At 42.2% G+C, this 27,618-nt stretch overlaps 1 protein-coding gene across 2 annotated transcripts in view; it reads left to right on the top strand.

Annotated features, from left to right (window-relative positions):
- The window catches only part of ttc3 (tetratricopeptide repeat domain 3), a 72,085-nt gene that overhangs the window by 24,129 nt on the left and 20,338 nt on the right, over positions 1-27,618 (top strand). For both annotated transcript variants that reach the window (XM_080749862.1, XM_080749861.1), the window contains 23 exons: positions 2,280-2,454; positions 5,746-5,866; positions 7,261-7,321; positions 7,414-7,447; positions 7,985-8,039; positions 8,531-8,933; positions 11,614-11,772; positions 13,242-13,322; positions 13,787-13,896; positions 14,008-14,134; positions 14,783-14,905; positions 15,021-15,122; positions 16,084-16,176; positions 16,616-16,680; positions 17,505-17,647; positions 18,631-18,963; positions 19,748-20,002; positions 20,448-20,494; positions 22,120-22,167; positions 23,490-23,572; positions 23,719-23,874; positions 25,066-25,283; positions 26,690-27,051. In XM_080749862.1, coding sequence (XP_080605988.1) covers positions 2,280-2,454; positions 5,746-5,866; positions 7,261-7,321; positions 7,414-7,447; positions 7,985-8,039; positions 8,531-8,933; positions 11,614-11,772; positions 13,242-13,322; positions 13,787-13,896; positions 14,008-14,134; positions 14,783-14,905; positions 15,021-15,122; positions 16,084-16,176; positions 16,616-16,680; positions 17,505-17,647; positions 18,631-18,963; positions 19,748-20,002; positions 20,448-20,494; positions 22,120-22,167; positions 23,490-23,572; positions 23,719-23,874; positions 25,066-25,283; positions 26,690-27,051 — 3,354 coding nt within the window. The remainder of the gene's footprint in view (positions 1-2,279; positions 2,455-5,745; positions 5,867-7,260; positions 7,322-7,413; positions 7,448-7,984; positions 8,040-8,530; positions 8,934-11,613; positions 11,773-13,241; positions 13,323-13,786; positions 13,897-14,007; positions 14,135-14,782; positions 14,906-15,020; positions 15,123-16,083; positions 16,177-16,615; positions 16,681-17,504; positions 17,648-18,630; positions 18,964-19,747; positions 20,003-20,447; positions 20,495-22,119; positions 22,168-23,489; positions 23,573-23,718; positions 23,875-25,065; positions 25,284-26,689; positions 27,052-27,618) is intronic.

Below are 27,618 nucleotides of genomic sequence, written 5' to 3'. Positions count from 1 at the left end.
TATTTTACCAAAACAATACACATTTGAAACTTGAAGATACAAGGTTTTTGCCGGACAGTGATGTACTTAAAATGATACTAAATATCTTTTAAGCGTCCAAATAAATTCCAAATATCAAATGATCTCGCGGCACCCCTGGACTGCCATCACTGCACCCCAGGGTGCCAGTCACCCACTTTGAAAACCCCTGTATTACCAGGACACAATGTCATAGGTGCATAGCAGCCCTGAAGCTCCACAGCATGACTCAGGGCTGCAGGATTCCCAGTTGGAAATCCTTTTGAGGAAATGGTAGTTATTATTTTGTGCAAGCTTCGTGAAAATGTGTGAAAGTCTTTGAATACCTTTGACCCGACTTCTAAATCCTTCCTCTAAATCAGCGGTTCATAAACTGTTTCATGTCAAGGACCCCCACAATTAAATTTATTTGGCCCCATCTCAAAATATGTTGTTCCAGGGGACCCCCCAGAAGCAGAGATTTGAGATCCAAAAATGTATATACTGAAAATTTTGCACACATTTTCTCAATTTTTCAATAGAATTAAATAATTCTAGGCCTAAATGGGTTAATGGGTTAAAAATTTAAAACGGCAGATCTACAAGCATGTAGAGCTGCAGTTTTGTGCGAGACATACGAAAACATCAAAAGATTAAATAATGTGAGATATAAGGTGGTATTCTTCATTAACAGCCCTCACTATGCTGGTTTTGTAGTCGAACTGTGATGGTGTAATCATTGTGATGGTGTAATCATTGTGATGGTGTAATCATTGTTGAACCTGGGAGGACCCCCCCCCCCCCCCCCCCCCCCCACCCTGATAAGCACTTGGAATTGTAGGAGTTGAGGCTTTACATTTAGTTTGACCCAGTTCCACAGATAACTATTGTGAAAATAAACGATCTACAAGCTCACAGCGCCTGTGGGGTATTAAACTAGGTGAAAGTCTATAAATTGTCACTTTAAAAATGTCAGATACACTTATACTGTATGTTGGTTTCTTTACTGTTGAGTGAGAAAACAATGTTGCACATTAACTGTGGTTTGAGAACCACTGGCATATACAGACACCAGGGTTAAAGTGCAGTCAGCTAATCACGTGAACACTGGGTGTGGCGTTGTGCTTTGACAATACTGTTGACTATCTGTGCTGCTTACACGTTGACACACCCATGTGCTTATGGCTCTCCAGTCTCCACACATGAATCTAATACAAGCCATTATTCACTTGATTTGGCTGCAGCTGTGTAGTTTAGTAGCTACAGTTCTTTTTTACATGAAGATTAATTGTCACTCAAATAATTGTGATTAACAATTTAATTGTGTTTTTTGTTGTTGACAATTACATTTCTGTTTGGCTTTTAGGCTTTGAAGTTGCACATGGACAGATATGATACATAACTTAAATACACAAAGACATTACTGACATACTTGACTTAATCTTAAAAAAAGAACATTGATAGTAGGAATAGCCGAAGTTCACAACGCGTCACGTTTTGAGCTTGTAGATCTGCTATTTCCACTATTTTTTTAAATGTTTGAAAATATAAACTTTTTTCAACATGTAAACGACTATGACAGAATAATAGCAATTATGTCAAATAATTGCGATTAGACGATTATGTAATAATTGTGAGCATGTAGATCTGCTATTTTCACTGTGGAACCGTGTTATACAAAATGAAATCGCCTCAACTCTTAGTGCTCGTCTGGGTTTAGAATACGGAGAGGGGAGCTTTCTAGCCTCGCAACAGCCAGACTCTCCCAGGGGAGAGTCTGGGAGTTCTCCATAGACAACGCATTTATACGCGATGAGTTACTCACTTTGACTGACAGGTCCAGTCAGTAGTCACCAGCGCATCAAAACATTGTCGGGAGGACATCAAATACGTCTTTTCCAGACAGAAATTCCAAAGGTGCAAACTGTTGTTCGTTTATAAGTTATGAGATGCCGTTGATTTCAGATGAAACTTCACTTAATGCAGCTTTTATTTGCGATTTGTGAACTCGCATCGGACATGGGGTCCGCCATGTTTGTTTACAAAATGCGAGAGCTGTAGCAGCCGCTCGACCAATGAGGAGCGGTGTGAGGCGGGTTCGCTCGAAATGCAGCCTTTTGATTGGAAATTAGAACCCAAAGTTCTAAATAAAGAAGCTCGATGGGAGGGACACCAGACCCAGAAAGGAAGCACATTGGTGATGTGACGTAGCTCTGGATGGCTTGCGAGGCTAGGAGCTTTCTGCCCCAACAGCCAGGCTAAATGATTCTTGTTTTTGACAGGGTCACTACCGCTACTCGGAGGCCTTGTTCTCCCTGGGGGAGATCAAGAGGGCCATCGAGGCCAACAGTAACGCTCAGGTCCTGTGCAAAGACGACCGCGAGGGCATCAAGGACCTGGAGCAGCAGCAGCTCAAGTTCCTCACCGATCTGGACGTAGACATCAAAGATATTAAAGGTATTATTTTAAGGCTTTGAGCTATCGGTAACCTTGACCTGAACGTTTATAACTCAAATTTTGCTTCTGGGGGGTCCCTGGAACTAAATATTTTGAGATGGGGGTCCGTGGCCAAATAAATATCATTTTAGGGGGGTCCCTCACATGAAAAGGTTTGAGAACCACTGACATATTAGTCTCTCAAGAACAGACTTACTGAGCTCCAGTTAAGTGAAAAAGGACCTTTTCTTTGACGATGGCTGGCCAGATTGCCGACATAGAAACATAGGGTTTTTCAAAAAACCTTAGAAGGATTCAAAAGACACTTATAGGATCGGGTCAAAATTATAATTTTCACGATTAAAAAAAATAGCCGATCTACAAGCTCGCAGCGCGGCACTCGGTGCCGCGCTGTGAGCTTGTATATCTGCTATTTTTTCAATAGTTAAAGCATAACATAATGATACACATTATAGTGTACCCGTTCTAAATGGGTTAATAGTCAACTGTTGGTCTGATTAACCACTTAAAGGGATAGTTCACCTGCCTTTTTTTCTATCGACTACTCACCCCATGGAGACTCATTTAATCATAAGAATAAAAACCCTCATGTACAGTATATCCGGTAGGAGACTTTGTGTCTCCATAGGGAACTGCTGTTGGTCATCAAATTATTAGCATAGAAATGTGCAGTGCTTGTTCTAGGACTTGGGTGGTCCTATGCATAGCGTGCGTAAAACAAGGGTGTTTTTTTATGTAATTATTTTTTATATACGTCCGGATACGGTCGTCTTTGAATGACGGGTGTCGCAACGTTATGGTAACCCTGATTGCCTCAGCACATTGATTCGTTACTGACGGTGACTGGAGCAGCCGTTTGACTGGCAGGTCACAACCAGGGGCATAGTTCCGCTGATTTAAAACGAATCCAATACGGAACTAAAACGTCCTATGTTTGGCCGCTAGTTGCGCTGTTTTCCCCCCACGAGGTACCAAAAAGAATGTGTCTCCAATGGACCCCATTCGATTTTCTAACCTTAATAAACGTTGTCATAAATACTTTATGGTTCCTGTCGCTAGTGAAAAAACTCCCTTTCAATCACCATGATATGCGTTTTGTGCAAATATGGTCCCATTTATGTTAAAATTGATGATAACGTTGGGGGGGAGTGGCCAACTAAACTGATACCAGCCGGCTGTGTTCTTCTTCGTGTGCTTTATTTCGGGAGGCTCCGACCACATTCTCCCATGTATCCCTGCGGTTGCACGTGACCGTTGGTAGCCAATAGCATTCCTTATGATTCCTGGGGTACCATTCAAACAATGATGGCGACACCCATACAAGGGACAAAAAAAAAAACATAATTTTCGCAGCATATAGACCAATGGCTTCGCTTCGTCCATATATTTTTTTTACAGTATGGTCACAACACACACAAAGTCATAACCACTGCAGCACCAGATCAAAAGATTATTTTACCACATAGGCATTGCCATTTAGGCATTGATGCCTGTCGCCGTCGCCGGTTCGATTCCCGATCCGGACGGCCTTTGCCGCATGTCACTCCCCGTCTCTCCCCCCGTTTCCTGTCAGTCTACTGTCCTATCCAATGGAGGCATAGAGGCCCATATAAGCAGCAGTGGCATTGTCTAAAATGATACTTTTGCGCCTTTTATGTGAGATCTTCGTTTTATTGCATATTAAAATAATAACGCTAGTTTTTTGGATACATGGCATAATGTAAAGGAACAAAAAAGAAAACACTTCTCCCTGTGTTGTGGCCCCCAGTGGCAGCGGCCCTAAGCGAAATCTTGTATCGCATAATCCAGGAACCCACCCCGGGAAAAGAACAAAATATCGATGAATCGGAGACTCCTTGGTGGAGGAGGGGTGAGTAATCGATAGAACAGGGGTCTTCAAGGTTTTCAGGCCAAGGACCCCTTAGCTGAGAGAGAGATGACGCAGGGACCCCCAGATTCCATATAGTTTTATGGTTGGCAGCACAATCGTCAGTGTATTTTGGATTCATGTCAATTAGTGTTTTCTGATATTTAACCACTTGAATCGTCAATACTTAATAAACTTAACCTTTCACTATGTACTTAGTGTGCTCTTTTTTCCCCCCTCTACACCAAACCTCGAAAATAGCTGATCTACATGCACGAGGTGTTGTGAGCTTGTAGATCTGCTATTTTTGTCTAAAGTTCTCAGAACATTGACGTTAGGGTTCAAGTGGTTAATATAAAAAAGGAGAAAAAAGGGTTAGTGTTAGGGTTTCTATCACACAAAGATTTGGAGGACCCCCGGTAGTAACTCTGAGGACCACCTAGGGGTCCCGGACCCCCTGTTGAAGACCCCTGCAATAGAACATAAGTAATGTTTTGGGTGAACTGTCCCTTTAAGCCTCATATTATACTTAGTGTTAAAGATAGCATAGCATTTCTTCTAAACCCCAAAGACATAATTTAGTTTTTTTTATTGAAATGGGTTATACATTTTTTTTCCCTAATCAATGAAATTAGTTTGAATAACCATCACACCACTAATTATTTTCACTCAGCAGTCCTCTTGTCATTTGTGCATCTGCTGTGGCTAATGTTTATAGGTTTTCAAGTGGTACATTTGTCCTTTGACCCATTAGAACGGGTACACATTATTGTGTATCATTATTTTATGCTTTAACTATTGAAAAATACCAGATATAGATAGATCTGCTATTTTTGAATAATCGTGAAAATTTTAATTTTGACCCGATTCTATGAGTGTCTTTTGAATCCTTATAAGATTTTTTTGAAAAACCTATGTTTCTATGTCAGCAATCTGGCCAGCCATCGTCAAAGAAAAGGTCCTTTTCACTTAAATGGAGCTCAGTTAGTCTGTTCTTGAGAGACTACTATGTCAGTGGTTCTCAAACCTTTTCATGTGAAGGACCCCCAACATGATATGTATTTGGCCACGGACCCCCATCTCAAAATATCTAGTTCCAGGGACCACCCAGAAGCAAAATTTGAGTTACAAACGTCCGCTTTGAAAATACATATATTCAAAGATGTGCACACATTTTCACGACTTTTTCAAAAATAGCAGGTCTACAAGCTCGCAGCGCGGCACTCGGTGCCGCGCTGTGAGCTTGTATATCTGCTATTTTTCACTGGTTAAAACATTCAATAATTCTCGGCCTGAATGGGTTAAATTGCACTATAGCAAATGGCAAGACTAGACATGACTTCCTATTTACACATGTTTTTTTGTTGCTGCGTGCGTTTAGCGTTCTGTGATGTCTAACCATTGTGCTTATTCTCAACTTGCAGGTTCCCTTGGTAAAAGGCTGAAGGAATTACCTTTTGAAAAGAGGGAATCGCCTAAAGACAAGAAGGAGTTACCTAAAGAAAAGGAGTTACCTAACGATAAGAAGGAATTAGCTATTAAAAAGTACGTACTACTAAAACATCATTTACAGTAATAAACTTAAAGTGTACTGATTTCAGTCGTTAGGATTCCATAGAAGCTAGCATTTCGTAATCTAGTATGAACGCATGCCCCACACCGAAAATAGCAGATCTACAAGCTCGCAACAGGTCGCAGTGTGACATGTTGTGAGCTTGTAGATCGACTATCTTCGGTTATTTTTTTTTATTTTTTTTTTTGAAGAGGTCAAACTAACAATTGAATACCAGTACTTCTACCACTTTTTGTGGTCACGTGTTCAGATACTGGATTCTGATTGGCTTAAAACAGTGGTAAATCAACCTTGAGTTGGCTCATGGACCCCGCCCACTGTTGTGTTGCAGTTTTCTTTTTTTTTTTCTTTTTTTCATTTATATGGTAGAAGTGGTAGAAAAGCAATTTACCATTCGATGGTCGTGGGTTGTTGGCTGATTTACCACTGTTTCAGGGTTGTTTGGCACTCTGCTTCGCCTCGTGCCTCAACCCTGAAACAGTGGTAAATCAGCCATGGTAAACCTCTCATGGTAAATGGCTTACATGTTCCAGACATTTCATAAAGGCAAAGAGGCAAAGGTTAAAGTGATAGTTGACCCCTAAATGACTTCTCTCTCTAAATGTTTTCTCTCTCAATTACTCGCCCCATGGAGCCTTGAGTTCATGCAGATTCTTTGTTTTTGTCGCAATTCTGAAGCCACTGAGTCTCCGCTGGTCATCAAATTATTTGCTCAGAATGCGATAAAAACTAAACCAATCTCCCAAGAATTCAAGTCTTTGTGGGGGTGTGTAATTGATAGACAATAAGTTTGGGCACGGTGATAATAAGTTTGGGCACGGTGGCGCAGTGGTTAGCGCTTCGCCTCACAGCTAGAAGGTCCTGGGTTTGATTCCCGCCGGGGGACGCTGTGGGTGCTGGGGGCGTGTTCCTCCTTCCGCGGCATCAGGGCCCACACCCTAGGTGGGGTTGGCGATAGGGCCTTTCTGTGTGGAGTTTGCATGTTCTCCCCGTGTCTCCTAGGGTAGATGCCCTCACAAAAACATGCAGTAGTCCTGGTTTCTATACTACCTCCCCCTAGCCAGTCGGGTGCTCCCCAATTCCCCTGGCGCAGCAGGGGGAGATCGGAAACCAGGACTACAGGTTAGGTAGTTGGCTTGGCACTGGGTGAGAAAATGGGTTGCAAAAAAACGTGGGATAAAAATAAATAATAAGTTTGATCTGTGATCTATTCAACTCGTCGGCTGTAATGTAGGTCAGCAGCGACACCTGCTCACCGTCATTACGGTTTCACTCTTGAGATTTTACCTCCCAATGCGTTTTACAAACAATGACAAAAAAGGGTCACAGGATTCGTGTGTGACATGTTTTCTTTGACTTTGTGCAGACCGGCTCCGGACCCTGAGATGGAATTAAAAAAAACCAAGCCCCCGTCTGATGAAGGCCAGGTTAGTCCATGTCTCCTGTAGATGAACAACTGACGCAGTTGAGAATGAATAGAAAAACATCCTGACGTCTGTCCTTCTGTCTTCCTCTTTAGAGTTTCACCGTGGGATTGGTAATGAAGAACCCACGTAAGTTGAGGGTCCATTTGGTTTCATTCGTATACAGACCCGTAAAGGCTGATGGTTTTTCATTTTTTTTACCTATTTTTGACTGCTCCATGAACGCACCATGTGACAATGTGATGTAAACAGAATCTCTTTTCTTTCACCTCGAAAATAAATTATAACCGCTATCCGTTTTTTAGTTGAGGTCTGTAGAAAAGGGCTTGTTTTGAACTCACGCTAGTAACCATTTCCGGTACTTTTTTTAATCTTTATTTTACCCACACTGTCAGAGCTGTTATGTGGACTTATTAGTACCAATGCAGCTCTGAATGGAGCTTGGCCTTAATTAGTATCATCATTGGTAACACCTTTGAAGGAAGTAACGTTGCACAGCTAGGTTGTCAATAATGGCTGTGGAGGAGGAACGGGTGTTCTGAACTCTGCTGTGAAGCAGCAGTGTTTTGGAGCGCTGCCGTTCGGTGTTGAAGTGTCTTAATGTTGTGTGTCACTGCACAGACATGGACTTTAAGTCACTGATCTTCTCCTATTTCTTTAAACCAGCAAAAGGAGAGAAGAGGTCCAAAAACCACAAGCCGGAGTACATGGCAGTCACAGGGTTTGTATTGTGGCATTTTAGGGTTGTGACTTGAAGTTGAAATGTGTTTTAAAAAAAAACAAACATCACAAGCTTAACATTAACAGTTAATTGTAAAGGGAAGTCCTAGGGCTGTCACGATCATGACATTTTACATGATGTATTAATTGTCACTTAAATTATTGCGAGTAACAATTTAATTGTGTTTTTGTTGTTGACAATTACATTTCTGTTTGGCTTTTAGGCTTTGAAGTTGCACATGGTAGATATGACACATAAACTAAATATACAAAGAAATGACTGACATATTTGACATCTTTAAACTTAATAAAAAACATTGATAGTGGAAATATCAGATCTACAAGCTCACAATGCGTCGCATTATTTGTAATAATTGTGACAGCCCTAGGAAGACCTTTTGTTAGTCCACTTTGCACTTGACCATTGCCATACCAACCCCAAGTCGATCTGCAATGTATTAATTTCTCTTTTGTACGCTTGCTGTGTTGCAGTGATGGCACTCCGATACCAAATCAAACTACATATACAGCTGCGAATGGCGTGACTTACACAAGGATCGACCTGCATCCGGGCAAGGACTGCGATAATAGCTGCCTCGACCCGTTTAACGGTCCGATCACCAAGTTCACCCCCACGATAGTGCCCGCCGACCCGGCTCTGTCGGCTCCCGTCAAGAACCTGAAGTTCCTCCCCCCCACCGTACTGCCCGCCGAGCCGCCCCGCTCCACTCCAGTGAAGAAGGTCGTCCCCACTGCGGCGGCTGCTCCGGCGGCTCCGGTCAAGAAGGCTTCGGAGCCCAAGGCTGAAGCTGCAGACAAGAAGAAGAAGAAAACAACAGAGGAGTCCTCCGTCGCCGACAAGAAGAAAGAGAAGAAGAACAAGACCAAAGACACGGTGAGCTTTGCAGTGCAGTGCAATGGGTCGAAACCTTTTTTTTACTTTTTTGTTGCCATGATTTTTTCTCTTCAATGTCCCTTGATGCCATGGTCTCCATAGACTTCCATGTAATTTATAGTGCACGGATCGTGCACGCCCATGCCTAGATGATGCACCACGTGTGTGCCCACTGTTCACAGCTTTCAAACAAAAGAATCCGCTTGGAAATCCGTTCAGGCATTCATGATTTATCAGCCATTATGTTTTCTTCAGATGTAAACAAACATGGCTGCCATGTTTGAAAGAATGGGTTGGTATGGGGGTTAAACATGCAATTTCGCGATCACGGTCATGCCTAACACATTTCTGGAGGTCCAAAAAACTTAAAAAAAAAAATATATATATATATATTTTCTTTTTTTTCTTTCTTCAAAAACGGCCCAAACTCGGGAAACTCGGGGTTAGCACAGCGTTGGTACCAATACAAACTCGGGAAACTCGGGGTTGGCACCATATGTGTTAATATGCCTGTCCAAAAGCACTCTTGTTTTAGTTATTTTAAAATGGTCAGGGTTCCCACGGTCATGAAATTCCTGGAAATATTTTGAAATTAGAAAAATATTTTTCCAGTACTGGAAAAGTTTTGGAATTGATCAAGGGTCCTGGAAGGTCCCGGAAAAAAATGCTATTTATTGTCTTTTGGTTTATTGTATTTGGTTATTATTTTGTTACCACCTCTGAAATAACAAATTAAACATATTGTCAAATATATAGAGGCAGAAATTGTGAAAATAGACAATCTACATGCTCACAGCGCCTCACAACGTTGTGAGCATGTAGATCGGCTATTTTCACAATAAAACCGTGTTATACAAAATTCCTCTACTCTTAGTGCTCGTCAGGGTGCCGGGGGCCCCAGTTCAAATATGATTATTTGGGGGGTCACGGCCACGGACAAGGTTGAGAACCACTGCCATACACTACCTGTCTTTGGGCATTGCGCATCGGAGTAAGCGACTCGTTATTGAGCTGAATTATTGTTATATAGTCCTGGAAATCGGGTTAAATATTCTGGAAATGTTTTGGAAATTAATTGGTAAAGATGTGTGGGAACCCTGCGGTAAGCTTTGCAGTGTAATGGGTCGAAACCTTTTTTTTTACATGCTTGTCCAAAACCACTCTTGTTTTAGTTATTTTAAAATGGTGGAAATGGCCGATCTGCAAGCCCACAACGCCTCGCCTCGTGTGTTGTCAGCTTGTAGATCAGCTATTTTCACAGCTATTTTCAACTCTCTTGTCCCGTATGATGAAGTAGGGCATTAATCTGCAACGAAACATAAAATGTTTGTTGTTGAGTGATTGTTAGTTAGGAACCAAATGGACCCTCTGGGGTTTGTGTCCAATGAGAACGCAGAGAAGTTCTTTGAACTAGACCTTACCCGTTCGAAGATATGTGCTCCAAAATATGTCAAACGCACCCGGTGAAAGTGTGTGTGAGAGAGAGAGAGAGAAACATTCCTAACTGTGAGAGAAAGGGGTGTGTGTGTGTGGGGCTACAGATCCCATGGCCTGGAGGAACGGACCGTAACCCTGGCAACAGACAGCAGAGTTCAACAGAAGTGGTTAAGAAAACGCTAATTTAAACTGCTTTAATTTGGGAGAAATGAAATTCGGGCTCCGTCAGTGTTGGTATAATGCTAATGGCCAATACCAGGTGAACTTTGGGATCAGTTGCTGAAGCGAGTGAATAGATAAACGTAGATAAGCGTGAGCGTTAGAGCGTTAGAGCGTGAGCGTTAGAGCGTTAGTTTGCTCCTTTATTAGTAGGATATCATCTGCACAGCGCTTGCATGGCCACACTGTTCCAACTTAGCACCCATCGAGGTGCTCACTGCTCGTTATTAGCACAAATGGCTTAGCAGAAACAATGTGAACACAGGATGTCATGGTTGCAGTAATGATTCACTGATGGGTTTGTTTTTTTGTTTATCATTACCGGCATACAATCAGGAGGATCAAATGACCGGTGTCTTTTTTCCAAAAGTTGAAATGCCAAAAAGAGCAGCAGGCGTTTGGAGCGCTGAAGCACTGATCAGTGCTGTGTTCATTTGGACAGGACATTTTTATTTAGTTTACGTCAGAGTCTTTTGAATACAGTTTCATTTAGTTTTAATGCCCCATTTACACTTGGGTGTATATGCTGATATCTACAAGATCTACAAGCTCACAATGCGTTGTGAGCTTGTCGATCTACGATGGTTGCACGTCTCAGCAATGTCAGCTTTCTCTTAATGACACTAGAGCCAGAGTTTAATTTTGTATTGACAGATAAGAGCCCATTACAAAAAACTAAATAATTCCTGCAGGCTTTGTCATGTACAGATCACTTTACTGTAACTGTGGCCGACATACTGTGTGTGTGTGTGTGTGTGTGTGTGTGTGTGTGTGTGTGTGTGTGTGTGTGTGTGTGTGTGTGTGTGTGTGTGTGTGTGTGTGTGTGTGTGTGTGTGTGTGTGTGTGTGTGTGTGTGTGTGTGTGTGTGTGTGTGTGTGTGTGTGTGTGTGTGTGTGTGTGTGTGTACAGTATACATGTAAAATATAAAATGACAAGCTTTTCCGGTTTTAGTGGATTTGTACTAAGTATAGTGTCAACTGCCGTCATCTGGCCATGCATTGCCATGTCCCTCTTTCTCCACCAGGTGGTAGCAGAGTGTAAACCAGACATGGAGACCAGACAGCGGAACGCCCTCAGGTCAGCAGTGCAGGACGCCCACACCGCCCTCGCCAACCTGTGCAGCCGCAACGCCGAGCAGGCCTTCACCCAGGCCCTGGCTCTGTTGGAGGAGCACACACCCAAGGTACGCTACTAGAGCTCTGTTGGAGGATCATACACCCAAGGTACGCTACTAGAGCTCTTGTTAGAGGAGCACACACCCAAGGTACGCTACTAGAGCTCTGTTGGAGGATCATACACCCAAGGTACGCTACTAGAGCTCTGTTAGAGGAGCACACACCCAAGGTACGCTACTAGAGCTCTGTTGGAGGAGCACACACCCAAGGTATGCTACTAGAGCTCTGTTAGAGGAGCACACACCCAAGGTACGCTACTAGAGCTCTGTTAGAGGAGCACACACCCAAGGTAGTACGCTACTAGAGCTCTGTTAGAGGAGCACACACCCAAGGTAGTACGCTACTAGAGCTCTGTTAGAGGAGCACACACCCAAGGTACGCTACTAGAGCTCTGTTAGAGGAGCACACACCCAAGGTAGTACGCTACTAGAGCTCTGTTAGAGGAGCACACACCCAAGGTAGTACGCTACTAGAGCTCTGTTAGAGGAGCACACACCCAAGGTAGTACGCTACTAGAGCTCTGTTAGAGGAGCACACACCCAAGGTAGTACGCTACTAGAGCTCTGTTAGAGGAGCACACACCCAAGGTACGCTACTAGAGCTCTGTTAGAGGAGCACACACCCAAGGTACGCTACTAGAGCTCTGTTAGAGGAGCACACACCCAAGGTAGTACGCTACTAGAGCGTTTTCAGGCCAAGGACCCCTTAGTTGAGAGAGATGAAGCAGAGACCACACAACCTGTTCATAGATTCCATATAGTGTCATTGTTTGACAGCCCAATCATCAGTGTATTTTGGATTCATGTCAATTTGGGTTCTCGTCTATAATTAACTTGACCTTTCACTCTGTACTTAGTCTGCTCTTTTTCCCCTCTACACCAAAGCTCTTGGCCGAAAATAGCCGAACTACAAGCTCACAACGCCTCGCAGTGCGAGGCGTTGTGAGCTTGTTGATCTGCTATTTTTTTGTCTAAAGTTCTCAGAATATGGACACTAGGGACACTAAAATTTGAAAAAAGGTTATCATCACTGAAAGATTTGGAGGACCCCTGTAGTAACTCTGATGACCGAACCCCTAGGGGTCGCGGACCCCCTGTTGAAGACCAAGAAACACACACACATTTGAAATGTTTTTTTTTTTTTTTTTTTTATGACCACATGAACAGAAGTACAAGGATGCCTCGTTCAAAGGACATAAACACTATCAGTGCAGTCATACAATATGAAAAACCAGCCGGTTGCAAAGTGCGTAGACGGCAGAACATTGTGACATACTGTGTATTATTTTCAAAAATAGTGTAAATGGCAGATCTAAAAGCTCAAAACACAATGTACAAGTTCAAAACACCTGTAGATTTATTAGTTATTAAATATTTATCTAAAATGTCTGGGGGAAAACGGTAAGGATGAGACTTGAAAGAATTGTTGTTTGAACGAGCCACTGAATGTATTGTTCTTTTTGTCTTTGTCTTTGCAGGTTCTTGGAATGTCTACGCTTGAAGTTGTGCTGCTGCTCTATGGACGTGCGTCGGCTCTGACAGAAATAGGCCAAGTTCAGGTAAATGGCTGATCATTTATGACTGCCTTCAATTCATTGCACGGTGAATTTAGCATTTAACATTTAATCCCTGCATAAATAAGTTATTTCAGAGCAGCGTTATATTTCGAAGAGCCAAAATGGAAGATGACCGCCAAAACGTATTTGTATTTGTCCGTGGAGCCCAATCCGCAAATGCTTTTTGCCAGGGACCCCCATAAGAGAAGATTTGTGTTTAAAATAAAAAAAAATCTAAAATCAAACAAATATTTCAGATGTACAAGCTCGCAGTGTGGCACAAAGTGACTAATCATGATGATCATCTGTAGCATGATGGTGCATCTTAATAAATGTAAACCCAATTCTTGGTTGCAGCCAAACTAAATGTGTTTCTAATGGCTCTGTGTCCGTAGGAACTAAATGTGTTTCTAATGGCTCTGTGTCCGTAGGAACTAAATGTGTTTCTAATGGCTCTGTGTCTGTAGGAACTTGCTGAAGCACAAAAACAATATGAGAAGATCAAGGCATATGAGGAGAGAACTTTCCAGTGCTTTGTCTACTTTGGTATTGGGAAAGTGTATCTCAAAGAGAACAGGTACCGTATTTATGTAATGAACATGCAATAACCATTTACAATAGGGTGAATGAAATACGTTTCTGCTCAACATTGATATACATTTGATCTATGATTTGTATCTCCTTCCAGGTATCCTGAGGCCCACAGTCAGTTTTCAGACTCTCTTCAGATGGTTAAGAATCAAATAACACCTGGTAAACTCACATGGCCTTTGACTAAAGAGGTTGTCAAAGAAACAAACATTGATTATTTCAAGGTATGTCCTCCTCTTGTATTGTCATCTTTGATCCATTGCATATCTATAAACATTGGTTGTTGTCTTAGGATTTAACCAATCTAGGACGGAGATCTCTTTTTGGGGTAGTTGTTGCTGTGTTCAGTAGGGCATTCACCAAATATTCGAATATTTGAATATCAAAGTCACTATTCGATGTTGTTCAACGAAGTCGAATATTCGCTTATTTTTTATTGTTTTCTCTTTAAAAAATATATAGTTTATAAAGCTTGGCTAGATAGGAAGTCGAATGAGTTGTCAATGCTGGTTCTCAAACCTTTTTAGGCTGTGACACCCAAAATAAACATATTTGAACTGGGGACCCCCACCCTGACAAGCACTTGGAATTGTAGCTATTACATTTAATGGTGACTCTGTTCCGCAGATGAATATTGTGAAAATAGCAGATCTACATGCTCTGTGAGCATGTAGATCTGCTATTTTGTTCGCCTCTTGCTTACTTAATATTTGACAGTTTGGCGAGTCCTGTTGAATATTCGACTATTCGAATACTTTGAGGTTGAATAATTCGAATACTAAAAATCACTATTCGTGAATGCCCTAGTGTACAGTAGATGGCAACATTTTCTTTTTTTCTTTTTTCAAATCTGTGTGGCTTTCTTCCTTTAGGAACTCCTGGCGTGTGCCATGGAGGTGTGCAAGTTTCCTCCAACCCCTGATGCCATTTGTTGTCATGAGACTTGCCTCGGTCATTTGAAAGTTGAAATCTACTTCACTGATCCAGATTTTAAGGTAACGCAGCGCGCTCTCACAAGACAAGGTGATCGTGTGTTGTAGATACATAATGAGGTTACCCTGCCGTGGTTTACGTGGTTTCGTGACGTTTCAAATGTATTTTCTTCCCCAGGGTTTCATTAGAATAGGTTGTTGCCAGAGCTGTGTTGTGGAGTATCACATGAACTGTTGGAAAACGCTCAAAGCAGCAGCATTTTCAGACAGAAATGACAAGGTATGTGCATAAGATAACTAAACGACAAAACATCTGTGCATTATATCTTAAAATACAACATGGTTTATATATTTGCATTATAACAGAACAGAATGAAAAGGTATCTTTCTGTATAACATAATCATCATAACATAAAAAGATGTCAAGGTACAGTATGTAATGGCTTTATAACATAACTAGCCTGACACATGGGATCACTCTAACGTTCTCCACGAGGGAACGTGTGCGCAATCGCACGTGATCTGTCTGGCATAGCCAGGCTATAACATAACCGCATTTTGTAAGGGACACTCGTGATTTGACGATCATTGTGGTTCATTGAGTTATCTGAAGATGCATCCATTTCAGGGGTTGACAACTTGACACTAAGGTCTCAGAGGCACTTGCCCGTCGGGCAAGTACAGGTCATGTTCTACTTGCCCAAAGATCTTGCCCACTTGCCCGAAAAGTTAATCGAATTGTCCATTATAAAATCATAGGTAAAATTTTAATTACTGTTCAATGTAACACTTATTTTGTTTTACTTTGTGGGACTGTGCGATAAAAATGTCATACCTAAATTTCTATCCAAATACTTGCATAGCTATGATTGAATATGACTATGGGAAACAGCGTATTATAGGTGCTCTTATTTGACATTCCCCAGACGAGACAACAGAGCGCTCTGGCCACGTTCAGGTGTTTAGACAGATATCTGTTGTTGTGTCCCCTCTCAAATTAGCACTTGCCCGGTTGGGCAACCTGCAAGTAAACTCCACCTGCCCGAAAGTTGTATTTACCTGGTGGGGGCAGGTGGGCAAGCCTTAGTGTCAATGCCTGCATTTAGCATACATCAACTGAATGCCAGGCTTAATGTATTTACATCACTTTACAAAATACAATCTGAATGGATTGTTAAAGCACTTTGTATGTGGCTGCATTTACAAAATGCAAATCCACATTGTTGTCTTTTGTCTTCCAGGATTTCTTACAGGAACCATGCTTTACTCCTGACTGCGTGGGTAAAATCAATAATATCCACATCTATGGTTCAACAGGCCTTATAAAATGTAAGGTAAGTCAGTTTGTAAAATCACCAGGGACGTCACCATTCCTTCTAATCACCATTCACTACGTTCCAATCAGATCATGATTCTTCCATGTGTTGTGAAATTGTCAACATTATACATTTTTCACTTGTGCTGACTGCCATTAAAACCTGCTGTCTTTCAAAAACACTAGCCATAATATAACATTCTTAAATAAGTAAATGTATAATATATAATAATGCATTATAATGGGAATAATTATAAAAAATTATACAAATAAATCTTTTCTTGGCATCAAAGAATAAAATCGCAAACAAAAATAATTGCATTCTATGATCGATTATGCTGAATCGAATAAAGAATGCATACACGGGCACATACACCTTATTTTATTTGAAAATTAGGACGTATTGATCACAGCGATGCACAAATAGTCATATTAATGAACCTCCTTTCTCCTTTCAGTTTGAGACGGTCATCTCTAAACCTGAGGGTCCAAAGAAGTTGAAAGTAAACCAAACATGTTCTAGGTGAGCAGTTGTGCGTCGTGCTGAATCCCATAAACGTTCCAACCTTCCATTGTGGGACATTTGACTGAAAATGGAAGTTTTGATAAACTCATGTATTCATGGGGCACTTGATGACCTTGCAGGTTTATGGAAAGGCTAAAATGTAATTGGATAGCATGTTTTGTAGACCAGTGGTTCTCAACCTTTTCAGGCCGCACTAAGAGTTGAGGCATTATATTTTGTATAACACAGTTCTATTGTGACGCGAGGTGTTGTGAGCATGTAGATCGGCTATTTTCACAATGTCTGCCTTTGGCCAATGTTTAATTTATCATTTTACAGGTAAAGTCCCAAATTGTCACTTTAGAAACATGCAGATACCCTCTGTACATTTAAACCTTATGTTGGTTTGTTTACTGTTGAGAGAGAAAAACAATGTTGCACATCAAGTTAATCATCTGGGGACCCCGCAAAATAATTTGGGGACCCACAGGTTGAGAACCAGTGATGTAGACCGATGGCAGGTCATTGTTGACCTGGACTAGTGGGTATAGTTTCAGTATACAGATTATAAATTCTTTGGGGGGGATATTCTACTGTTTCTTGATTATTGGGTTACCTAGATTACTATTACTATGCTTATTGTAAATGGCTCTAGATGCCTAAATTGTAAATTATTTACAGTCCCAAATAATATGGTTATGTCAAACAGTGACCTTTAGGATTGACACAGACTGGAAGCATTCACATTTTAGGAAGAGCAAAGACTTTGAGGGAAGCGGTTAGGCGTGAGTGGGGGGATGCAACGACCTGATTCCATCCTCTTGTCTGTCGCTCATTTTCAGTCTCAAGAAGTTAAAATCTAAGGAGGAACGCAAGCTCAAACGTAAACAGCATCGACAAGCATCTGATGAAGACGACCAGAGTGAGAAGTCTGAAAACGATCACATTCTACTGGAGAACGCGGTGGGCCAGTCTCTGGAGAAAGGTACACTCCTCTGTGAAATACCATTTCTTAAGCACATAAGTTGGTGTCTTTGGAATAAGAAAAAAGATGCCAAACATCGTGCAAAAATGGCAGATCTAAAAACTCAGTGCGGATGTGTTGTCAGCTTGTAGACTGGCTAATTTTGTGGGAAAAATGTTGGTTTAGAGGGGGGGGGGAAATAGAATGGGTCAACTACAGACCCCTGTATATACAACATATTATGTAGGGTTTCAGTGCGTTTAAAAATTTTGTTTTAACCCATTAAGACAGGGAACGCTTCTGTGTCACATACCCATTATTTATTTTATACTTTGGCTATTCAAAAACACCATATATACAAGCTCTTGATTCCGTGGTCAAGTCTAGGGGTCCTTGACATTAAAAACGTTGAGCACCACAGATAAAGAAACTTAAGTCTTTCAGAAAACCATTTAGGATTTGGAAGACATTTCTAGATATTTGTCAGGTCTTAACCCATTTAGGCCTAGACTTATTTAATGCTTTAACTAGTGAAAAATAGCAGATATACAAGCTCACATCGCGGCACCGAGCGCTGCGAGTTTGTAGATCTGCTATTTTTTTAAAAGTCGTGCAAATCTTTGAATATATGTATTTTTAAAGCTAACGTTTGTAACTCAAATTTTGCTTCTGTGTGGTCCCTGGAACTAAATATTTTGAGATGGGGGTCCGTGGCCACATATCATTTTGGGGGTCCTTCACATGAAAAAGTTTGAGCACCACTGACATAGTAGTCTCTCAAGAACAGACTTAACTGAGCTCCAGTTGAGTGAAAAGGACCTTTTCTTTGATGATGGCTAGCCAGATTGCTGACATAGAAACATAGGTTTTTCAAAAAAAAACCTTAGAAGGATTCAAAAGACACTTCACATTTTCACGATTTTTCCAAAATAGTGAATGTTAACCTGAAAAAAATACTATGCCTAAATGGATTAACTGCTGTGCCTGGTGTCATTCTCCTCCAGCCTCGTCCCAGTCCTGGCTGCTGTACAGGGACCGCGTGCTGCTCCAGATCAGCGAGCGGCTGCAGTGGTTCCAGCAGGAGAAGTGCCAGCGCGTAACGGAGCTGTGGGGCAGCCTGAAGCCCTGGGTGGAGCTGGACCAGTCCAAGGGCAACGCGCTGGCCGTCAGCCTGCTGGGCGGCTCCCGCCAGGAGCCCCACACGCTGGACCAGGTGGCCGAGCTCCTCCTGGAGAGGAAGAACCGCGTGTGGGCCCGCGTGTTCGTCCACTTCCTCTGCGGCTGCGCCCAGATCAGTCCCAAGCTGCACCACTGGGCCAGTCATCTGGACAGTGCAGGTTGGTGTTCTTTAGAAATGACTTGATATGCGCTGCAAGCGCTGCCTTGAGATATTTGTTGGGTGTACCAGTAAGACTACCTAATCGGGAGATAAGCAACCGTCAGGTCGCATACACAAACTTTAGAAGGCAATCGTAGCCAATCAGGAGGGAATATGATCCATGCTGATGACATGACTTTAGGCCAAAATCTGTAGGAGCAGTGCCTACAAATGTGTTTTGCAAAAATCGGCCTCATGGTGGCGGTAGAAGAGGGCCTTGTGAGAAATCAGGGCTGGAGGTTGTGGTTTGCCAACCAAGGAGTGTGTGCAACGTTTGGCATGAATAGGGGCAACGGTGCCAGAGATAAGAGTAGGGCCAAAACCACCGGGAGCAATTAGGGGTTCAGAGTCTTGCTCAAGGACATTAAAGGAGCTATAGTCAACTTTTTCTTGAAAAACGGATGCTAAAATAAAAATAATGTTTCGAAAATATTTTATAAAAAAATAAGCTTCATATATGTGTTTCATTTAAAAAATGACCACAAAAAGCGTAAAATAATGATAAAATAATCATTTTGGCCCTTTGTTTACATTTACAGGGCCCGTACTTTGTTTACATCCTAGTCTGTAGACTAGGATGTACACCTACAATGAAAAAGTTGACTATAGCTCCTTTAACTCAGGGGGAGCCCGGATTCAAACTGGGAACCCTTCTGGAACCCTTCGTGCTCTAATGTTGGTTTTCTCTACCCCTGAGCTATGCCACCCCCATAATCACCTATTTTCCCTCCTTGATTCCGCAGGTCTGGACGCCGCCAAGGAGTTTCTGGAGCGCTACTCTGTTGTCCTGGAGGACCTGGACAAGACTGTTCTGTTCACCTTTGTGCCAATGAACGCTGTTTTGCAAAGAAACGCAAAGGTTGTTAGTGGTAGTACTGTAGCAGGACTAACGGGACTAACGGAACAGGACCAGAGGCTTTTAATCTGGACTCTGGAGGAGCACAGGCATGAGTTTGTCCACTTGCACACTATTCTGGATGAATATTTTGAAATGATGGGTAAGCTCTTTGAACGTCCACTTGCACACTATTCTGGATGAATATTTTGAAATGATGGGTAAGCTCTTTGAAAGACTACTTTCGCACTATTCGGGATGAATATTTTGAAATTATGGATGGGTAAGCTCTTTGAAAGTCCACTTGCACACTATTCTGGATGAATATTTTGAAATGATGGGTACGCTCTTTGAAAGACTACTTTCGCACTATTCGGGATGAATATTTTGAAATTATGGATGGGTAAGCTCTTTGAAAGTCCACTTGCACACTATTCTGGATGAATATTTTGAAATGATGGGTAAGCTCTTTGAAAGACTACTTCCGCACTATTCGGGATGAATATTTTGAAATTATGGATGGGTAAGCAGACAACGGACAAGTAGGTAGGTATTTCTGTGGCTCCCGCGTTGTCTTTTCTAATGTGTTTGTCTGTCGCTTCTTTCAGATGGCCATTGTTTAGTCATAAAGAAGACTGAGAATGAAAATGAACATGTAAGTGCTTACGCGTGCTCAGGCTTGCAAACGTGTTGCCTTTCGACGAAAAACTGTTATTTTGAATCCCAAAATGAGTAATTTCTGTGATGTGTGCAGACCCTAGCGGAAATATTTGTGGCGCCTGCCCAATCGTGTCCCCTCTTTCACCCCTGTCCTGTTTGCATGCCCGGGTTTAAGCTTCGCCTGTCCCTGACGATTCATACAAGTTCATAATGGGGCTGTACTCGTACCAAACAAAAATATTGTCACTATCTGGCAGAAACCTTGTATCTCCAGTTTCAAATATGTATGTTTTTTGGTAAAGTAAAGTCCTACTTCATACAAGACTGTGGCACAAAACTAGTGAAAATAGCAGATCTACAAGGCGTTGCGTGCTTGTAGAACGGCTATTTTCACTATTTTAAATCATTTTTAAAATGATAAATACAAAACGAACGGTTTCCACCCGACAACGATACAGTATATTGTCACTGTTCAGTCACAAAACATGACATACTGTAGCACTTGGACAACCCAGGCTCTAATAACGGTACAGCTTCGTGACGTCAAGTCATTTTTCATATTTGGGCGAGTTTTGAGCCCAATACAGGGGTTGACACGAACGGTTGCCCCACTGCCCGTGGCAAGTAATTAAAACGTTCGGGCAAGTGGAGTTTGCTTTCTGGTTGCCCGACGGGCAAGTGCGTTTAAATGTGGAAGCAACAGTCTTCATTACTGGTTATTCATATAGATTCGAATAGCGCTACCGTTTTATAAGTAGCATTGAAAGTGACTGTCGCCACTTGTCAGTTATCGATTCGATTTAACATTAATTAAATGTACTTTTCGGGCAAGTGAGCATAATCTTTGGGCAAGTAGAACCTGATGGGCATGTGCCTTAAAGACTTAAGTGTCAACCTCTGCCGATTCGACCGCCATTTCCAAAAAATCTAAAGAACAAAATGATGTCACCAGCATTCTGCTGGTACACCGTGACGACATCTTCACGGTGTACTTTGCAATACAAACCCCAAAATCAATCCTCCAGTTCTAGGCAACACAGAAGGGGGAGGACTTTTTTCTTATTTCCACATAACAACTCAGATATATTAATGACATAGTTCAATATTGAAAATGGGTGGTTCTCCCCTTTAGTACAATTTATATTCACGCTGTCGTGTCCTTCATGAACATGGACTGAATGCAGCATGCATAGGAAAGGCACTATTTTATTTACACTAGAACAGTGGTTCTCAACCTTTTCAGGCTAATAATCATATTTTAACTGGGGACGCCCCAACTTGACGAGCACTATTGAGTTGATGCATTACACTTTGTATAACATGGTTATATTGTGAAAATAGCTGATCTACATGCTCACAACGCCTCTGCGTTGTGAGCATGTAGATCTGCTATTTTCACAATTTCTGCAATGACAATTTGGCCAATGTTTAATTTATCAGAAGTATTTAAAATTGTCACTTTATAAATGTGCAGATACCCTCTATACAAGTAAACCTTTATGTTGGTATGTTTACTGTTGAGTGAGGAAAACGGTCGACGGTTGTCTAGAAGCGCTGAGCGATTGGCCCATGTATGATGACACTTAACTCATGTAATATCATCTGCTTCCATGCTTTCAGAACTCTCCTATTAAGAAGAACAAAAGCCGCAAAAAGAAAATTGCGAAGGTGAGAAAATGCTTTGCGTTTTTTGTGTGATTAAGAAAACATGCCCTCACTTATCAAGAAGCCCTTTTTATTGGGCATAGCAGTGGCCGCCCTTTTTGTGGTTATTGAAAGCCCATTCATTTTCATCATGACTAGGGATGAGACGATAAGCGATGATCGTATCATGGAGATTTAATTCATTGTCATATCGTCCTCCGTCATGCACTGGGATCAATTCACCTTTTATTTATCGAGCTGCATATCCAGTACCACTTAAACCTTCTATTGGTAAAACAATAATAATACACATACTTTTTTCACTCTACCAAATATCTTTGCCAAAAGATAGCCGATCTACAAGCCGATCTGTGAGCTTGTAGATCGGCTATTTCTTGGAAAATGTTCCACCCCAGTATAATGAATGTTGGGGATATTTAAATTTCTTTCGTCACAATAATCGTGATGACATTTTCATATCGTCCCACCCCTAATCATGACCATAACACAATTGATTCTGTGAAAAGAAATATTTCAATATTTAATTATGATATACTAAATGTAATGAATATCCTATCAAATGTTGTATGGTCATGATCCACAAGGAGCTTGGTTCCAGGCTTAAAATAATTAACATAAATATTTTCGGAGATCCCTATGGGAAAGATTTATCGGTTTTCGATCGGTGGCACCACAAAATGACTGCTACTGTTATGCCCTCCTCATACACATCTATTATTAAAGTCAGTTATTTTAGGCAAGCAACACTGTGGAGTATAATATAACGGGGGGGGGGGTTAATATTTTAGATTGTAATTAGAGAAAAGAAAAGATGAGTTTTAAAATGTTTCATATTTTAGATTGTAATTAGAGAAAAGAAAAGATGCGTTTTAAAATGTTTCATATTTTAGATTGTAATTAGAGAAAAGAAAAGATGCGTTTTAAAATGTTTTCATTTACTGCTTTCTATTGTTTTAGCGATTTTAGTATGTTGATTTCAGTGGTTGGGGGCATGCCTAAAAGTGGCTAAATATGTCTTTTTAGACACAATAAGACAGCAATCTCTTTGTTAATATTTACACCAGCCCCCATAAGTCACATCTGCCCATGTAAGATTGTGCTGCATCTTGGGAATGGGCTTATTGTGTCTAAAAATACATATTTAGCCACTTGCATGCATGCCCATCAGAGTCGTTAAAATATGAACCCTTTTTGTAAAAAAAACAAAGTTGTGCTTTAACTGTGAAGCGTTGAAACGCCATGCTGAAATGTTGCTTGTGTTGCCCTTTAACTGTGAAGCTTTGAAACGCCATGCTGAAATGTTGCTTGTGTTGCCCTTCCTCCAGCCGGTTATCATCTTGTCTGGGATGAGAGGCGGTACCCTAAGAGAGGATCGTGAACAAGACTGTCTGGATGAGGCTGATTCTTTGTAAGTCTCTTCATCCTCACACTTATCATATCAGCACCACTCATTGAGACTAATGTGCTTGGAGTAATCGCACGTTTAAAGTATAAACAAGGTTTTTATGTTGAAGCTAGAGGCTGTATGTTCTAACTCCGGCTTTGTGTCGACAGATTATTGCTTAATCAGAATGAACCGTTCAGCGTGCCCAATCACCTTCGAGAGCAAGTGGCTGATTTTGAGGAGCAGTATAGCGGCGCTGGTTGCAGAAGCCGCTATAAGAACATCCTAGATAACAACCCTGACCCCACTAAAGAGAGTTTGTATGAGTGAGTACAGCCCTGACCATACTAAAGAGTTTGAGTGAGTACAGTGAGCAGCACAATGGAAATACGTTTGTGACTTTTTGTCATCGTCGGGGACTGCCACCGTTGGCCCTATCGATGCCGAACTTTGCACACACACTCCTTGGATGGCAAATCACAACCTCCGCCCCTGATTTCTCACATGGCCCTCTTCTAGCGCCACCATCAGGCAGATTTTTGCAAAACAAATTTTTGGACACTGCTCCTACAGATTTTGGCCTAAAATCACACAAGACGGTACACAGTATCTCTACTACTGTGTCATGTCATCAACATGGATCTGTCCCATTTCCCATGTTCCCTCCTGATTGCCTTCTAAAGTTTGTGTATGCGACGTGGCGGTCGCTTATCTACCGATTAGGGAGTCTTACTGGTTTATGTCTTCTTTAATTGTATTGGGCAGTGTGACTGCATGGACATACATAGTGTTGATCATAACATAACATTGTTTTGATCTGCAACATAATTGTTTTATGTGTACTGCAACTCACACCTTTGACAGATTGTCAGTTGTATTTAAGTGACAATCGTCAAGCAAAACCTAATAATCATGCCAGCCTTAACCCATTTAGGCCTAGAATTATTGAATGCTTTAACCAGTGAAAAATCGCAGATATACAAGCTCACAGCGCGTGCTGCGAGCTTGTAGATCTGCTATTTTTGAAAAAGTCTTGAAAATGTGTGCAAATCTTTGAATATCTGTATTTTCAAAGCGAACGTTTGTAACTCAAATTTTGCTTTTGGGTGGTCCCTGGAACTAAATATTTTGAGATGGGGGTCCGACTCCGTGGCCAAATACATATCATTTTGGGGGTCCTTCACATAAAAAGGTTTGAGAACCACTGACATAGTAGTCTCTCAAGAACAGACTAACTTAGCTCCAGTTAAGTGAAAACGACCTTTTCTTTGACGACGGCTGGCCAGATTGCTGACATAGAAACATAGGTTTTTTTCCAAAAAACCTTAGAAGGATTCAAAAGACACTTATAGAATCGGGGTCAAAATTCGAATTTTCACGATTTTTCAAAAAATAGCAGATCTACAAGCTCGCAGTGCCGCGCTGCGAGCTTGTATATTTTCAATAGTTAAAGCATAAAATAATGATACACAATAATGTGTACCCGTTCTGAACGTGTCTGTGTCTCCGTGCTGCAGCTACTTTGCTCAGATCCTGGAGGAGCACGGTCCGCTGGCGGCCGAGGACCCCCTGCTGGTGGGCGAGCTGGCCTACTTCCCCCCGGTGGCCCAGCAACAGATCCATGCGGCGGGCGGCCTGCGGCCCTTCCTGCTGGAGTCTCTGCGCTTTGTCAGCGTGGGCCCCAGCGTGGGCCTGGCCCGCCACGCCGTGGCCCTGCAACACAACGGCACCGCAGGTAGAGTGGGGATTGGGACCGTATGATGAATGCCATTGTTGTGATTCGGTTTACGATATTATCGCGATAATCCAAAATCCATTGTCCTCGTGGCGGAACGTTTGCCAAAAAATAGCCGATCTACAAGTTCACAATGTGATGCAACGTGTCTCATTGTGAGCTTGTAGATCGGCTGTTTTTTGGCAAAGACATTTGATAAGAGAGTCGGGCGATAAAAGACTGTATCAAGTACCGTACGTACAGTTGCGATCAAAAGTTTACATACTCTTGTAAAGTCGTAGCAGTTTTGACTTCCAATAATTTCTAAAATTCATATTTTTCTGAGATGGGTTGATTAATGATTAGAGCAAATACCTCTTTGTCACACAAAGAAATCACCAAGTTTCTTTTATTTTCATGAATTTATTATGGGTTTTCTGACAATTTGACCAAATCTGATGGGTCGAAAATATACGTACAGCAATGCTAATATGAAATGTGACCAAATCAGCTGGGTAAAAAAAATATATACACACAGCAATGCTAATGTCCCTTGGCGATCTAGAAAGTTGTGTCAATCACGTAAGCAACTGTGCAGCAATTGCTTTTAAGTATAAACTGCATGTCCCACTGGGAAGAGACCCCCGGGGCAGACCAAGGACCAGATGGGTCGCCTACTTCTCCACACTGGCCTGGGAACGCCTCGGGTTCCCCCAGGATGAAGTAGCTGATGTTGCTCAGGAAAGGGACGTTTGGAGCTCGATAATATTCTTATTGTCCCTAGGGATGGAACGCTAAGCGATATTATCGTTTATCGTAATAAAAAAAACTCAAGATAATCGTATCGTAGAGAATTCATTTATCGTGATATTGTCTTCTGTAATGTACTGGGATCAATTCACTTCAATTTTGTCGAGCTACATATATCCGGTAGCACTTAAACCCTCTATAATTGGTAAAAGGTACTTATAATATACGTACTTGATACAGCCTTTTTTCTACTCCATCAAATCTCTTTCCCAAAAAATAGCCGATCTACAAGCTCACAACGCGCCGCGAGGCGTTGTGAACTTGTAGATCGGCAATTTTTTGGGAAATGTTCCGCCCCAGGATAATGGATTTTGATTATCGCGATATTGTAAATCGTGATTTCTTTTGTCGGGGACTGCCCATAAGTCCAAAGGTTCATTAGTCCGAAGGTTCATTAGTCCGAATTTAGTTAAGGTTATAGTATAGTATAGTATTCTTAACAAATTCGGACTAATGAACCTTTGGACTAATGAACCTTCGGACTAATGAACCTTTGGACTAATGAACCTTCGGACTAATGAACCTTTGGACTAATGAACCTTCGGACCAATGCCATGGCACCCTTTTGTCCCAATAATGGTGGTATGAAACGTTCATATGGTCCCATCCCTGAACAGGACCCCCGGCCCTGGTGGACGGCCTGGGCGGCCTGGACGACCTGGACGTCATCGGGAGCTTGGGTGGCGCCTCGGACCCGTCCTCCGCCGACTTCCTCAGCCTGCCCAGTCCCTTCCTGTACGACGGCGTGCTCCCCCTGGTGGCGGGCGGCGGCGGGGCGGCGGGGTGCGACACGCTGGACATGCTGGACGACCCGGGGCTGTTCTCGGCCAGCGACCTGGACCACGACCTGGACCTGTATCTGAGCCAGAACGACGACGGCGCCGCCGTTCCCGAGGGCCTCTTCCCTGGCGGGGAGAACGGTCCCAGGACGCCCGGCGCCGCCGGGGAGAAGCTGGCGAGGAAACAGTCGGTCGTACAGGTGAGGGCCACGCTGATAGCCGCTCCTACGTCTGGCTTTGTGTGTATGTCCGTATGTCGTACAGGTGAGGGCCACGCTGATAGCCGCTCCTACGTCTGGCTTTGTGTGTATGTCCGTATGTCGTACAGGTGAGGACCGCGCTGCTAGCAGCTCCTGCGTCTGGCTTTGTGTGTGTGTGTGTGTGTGTGTGTGTGTGTGTGTGTGTGTGTCCTGCAAAAGCTTGGCATTGGCCAAGCTTCGCAGGACGTTATAGCTTAATGAAATTGACTCATTAACCCAAAACGTAACCTTCTAAAACCTAATCTAAGATTTCTGAAAACCTTCTGCTTATTCAAAGACTTTTGAATTAATGATGTCGCTAATATGTATAGCAAATACTAATGAGACAGAGAGGTGGCATCCAGTTTGAAAGGTAAAACAACGTGTAGGTGGCACCAGGTCTAAATGGGTAAAAGGCTCACTTCACACTGCGCGTGTTATTTTTTTATGTGTCCAAAACTGTTAGTTTTAAAGGAGTAGTTCACCCCCAAAATGACTTATTATTTCCTTGTTTCGATTACTCACCTC

Source organism: Nannobrachium achirus (assembly GCF_963921795.1).
Source record: "Nannobrachium achirus genome assembly, chromosome: 19".
NCBI classification, from domain to species: domain Eukaryota; kingdom Metazoa; phylum Chordata; class Actinopteri; order Myctophiformes; family Myctophidae; genus Nannobrachium; species Nannobrachium achirus.
This window is presented reverse-complemented; position numbering and strand designations above follow the sequence as displayed.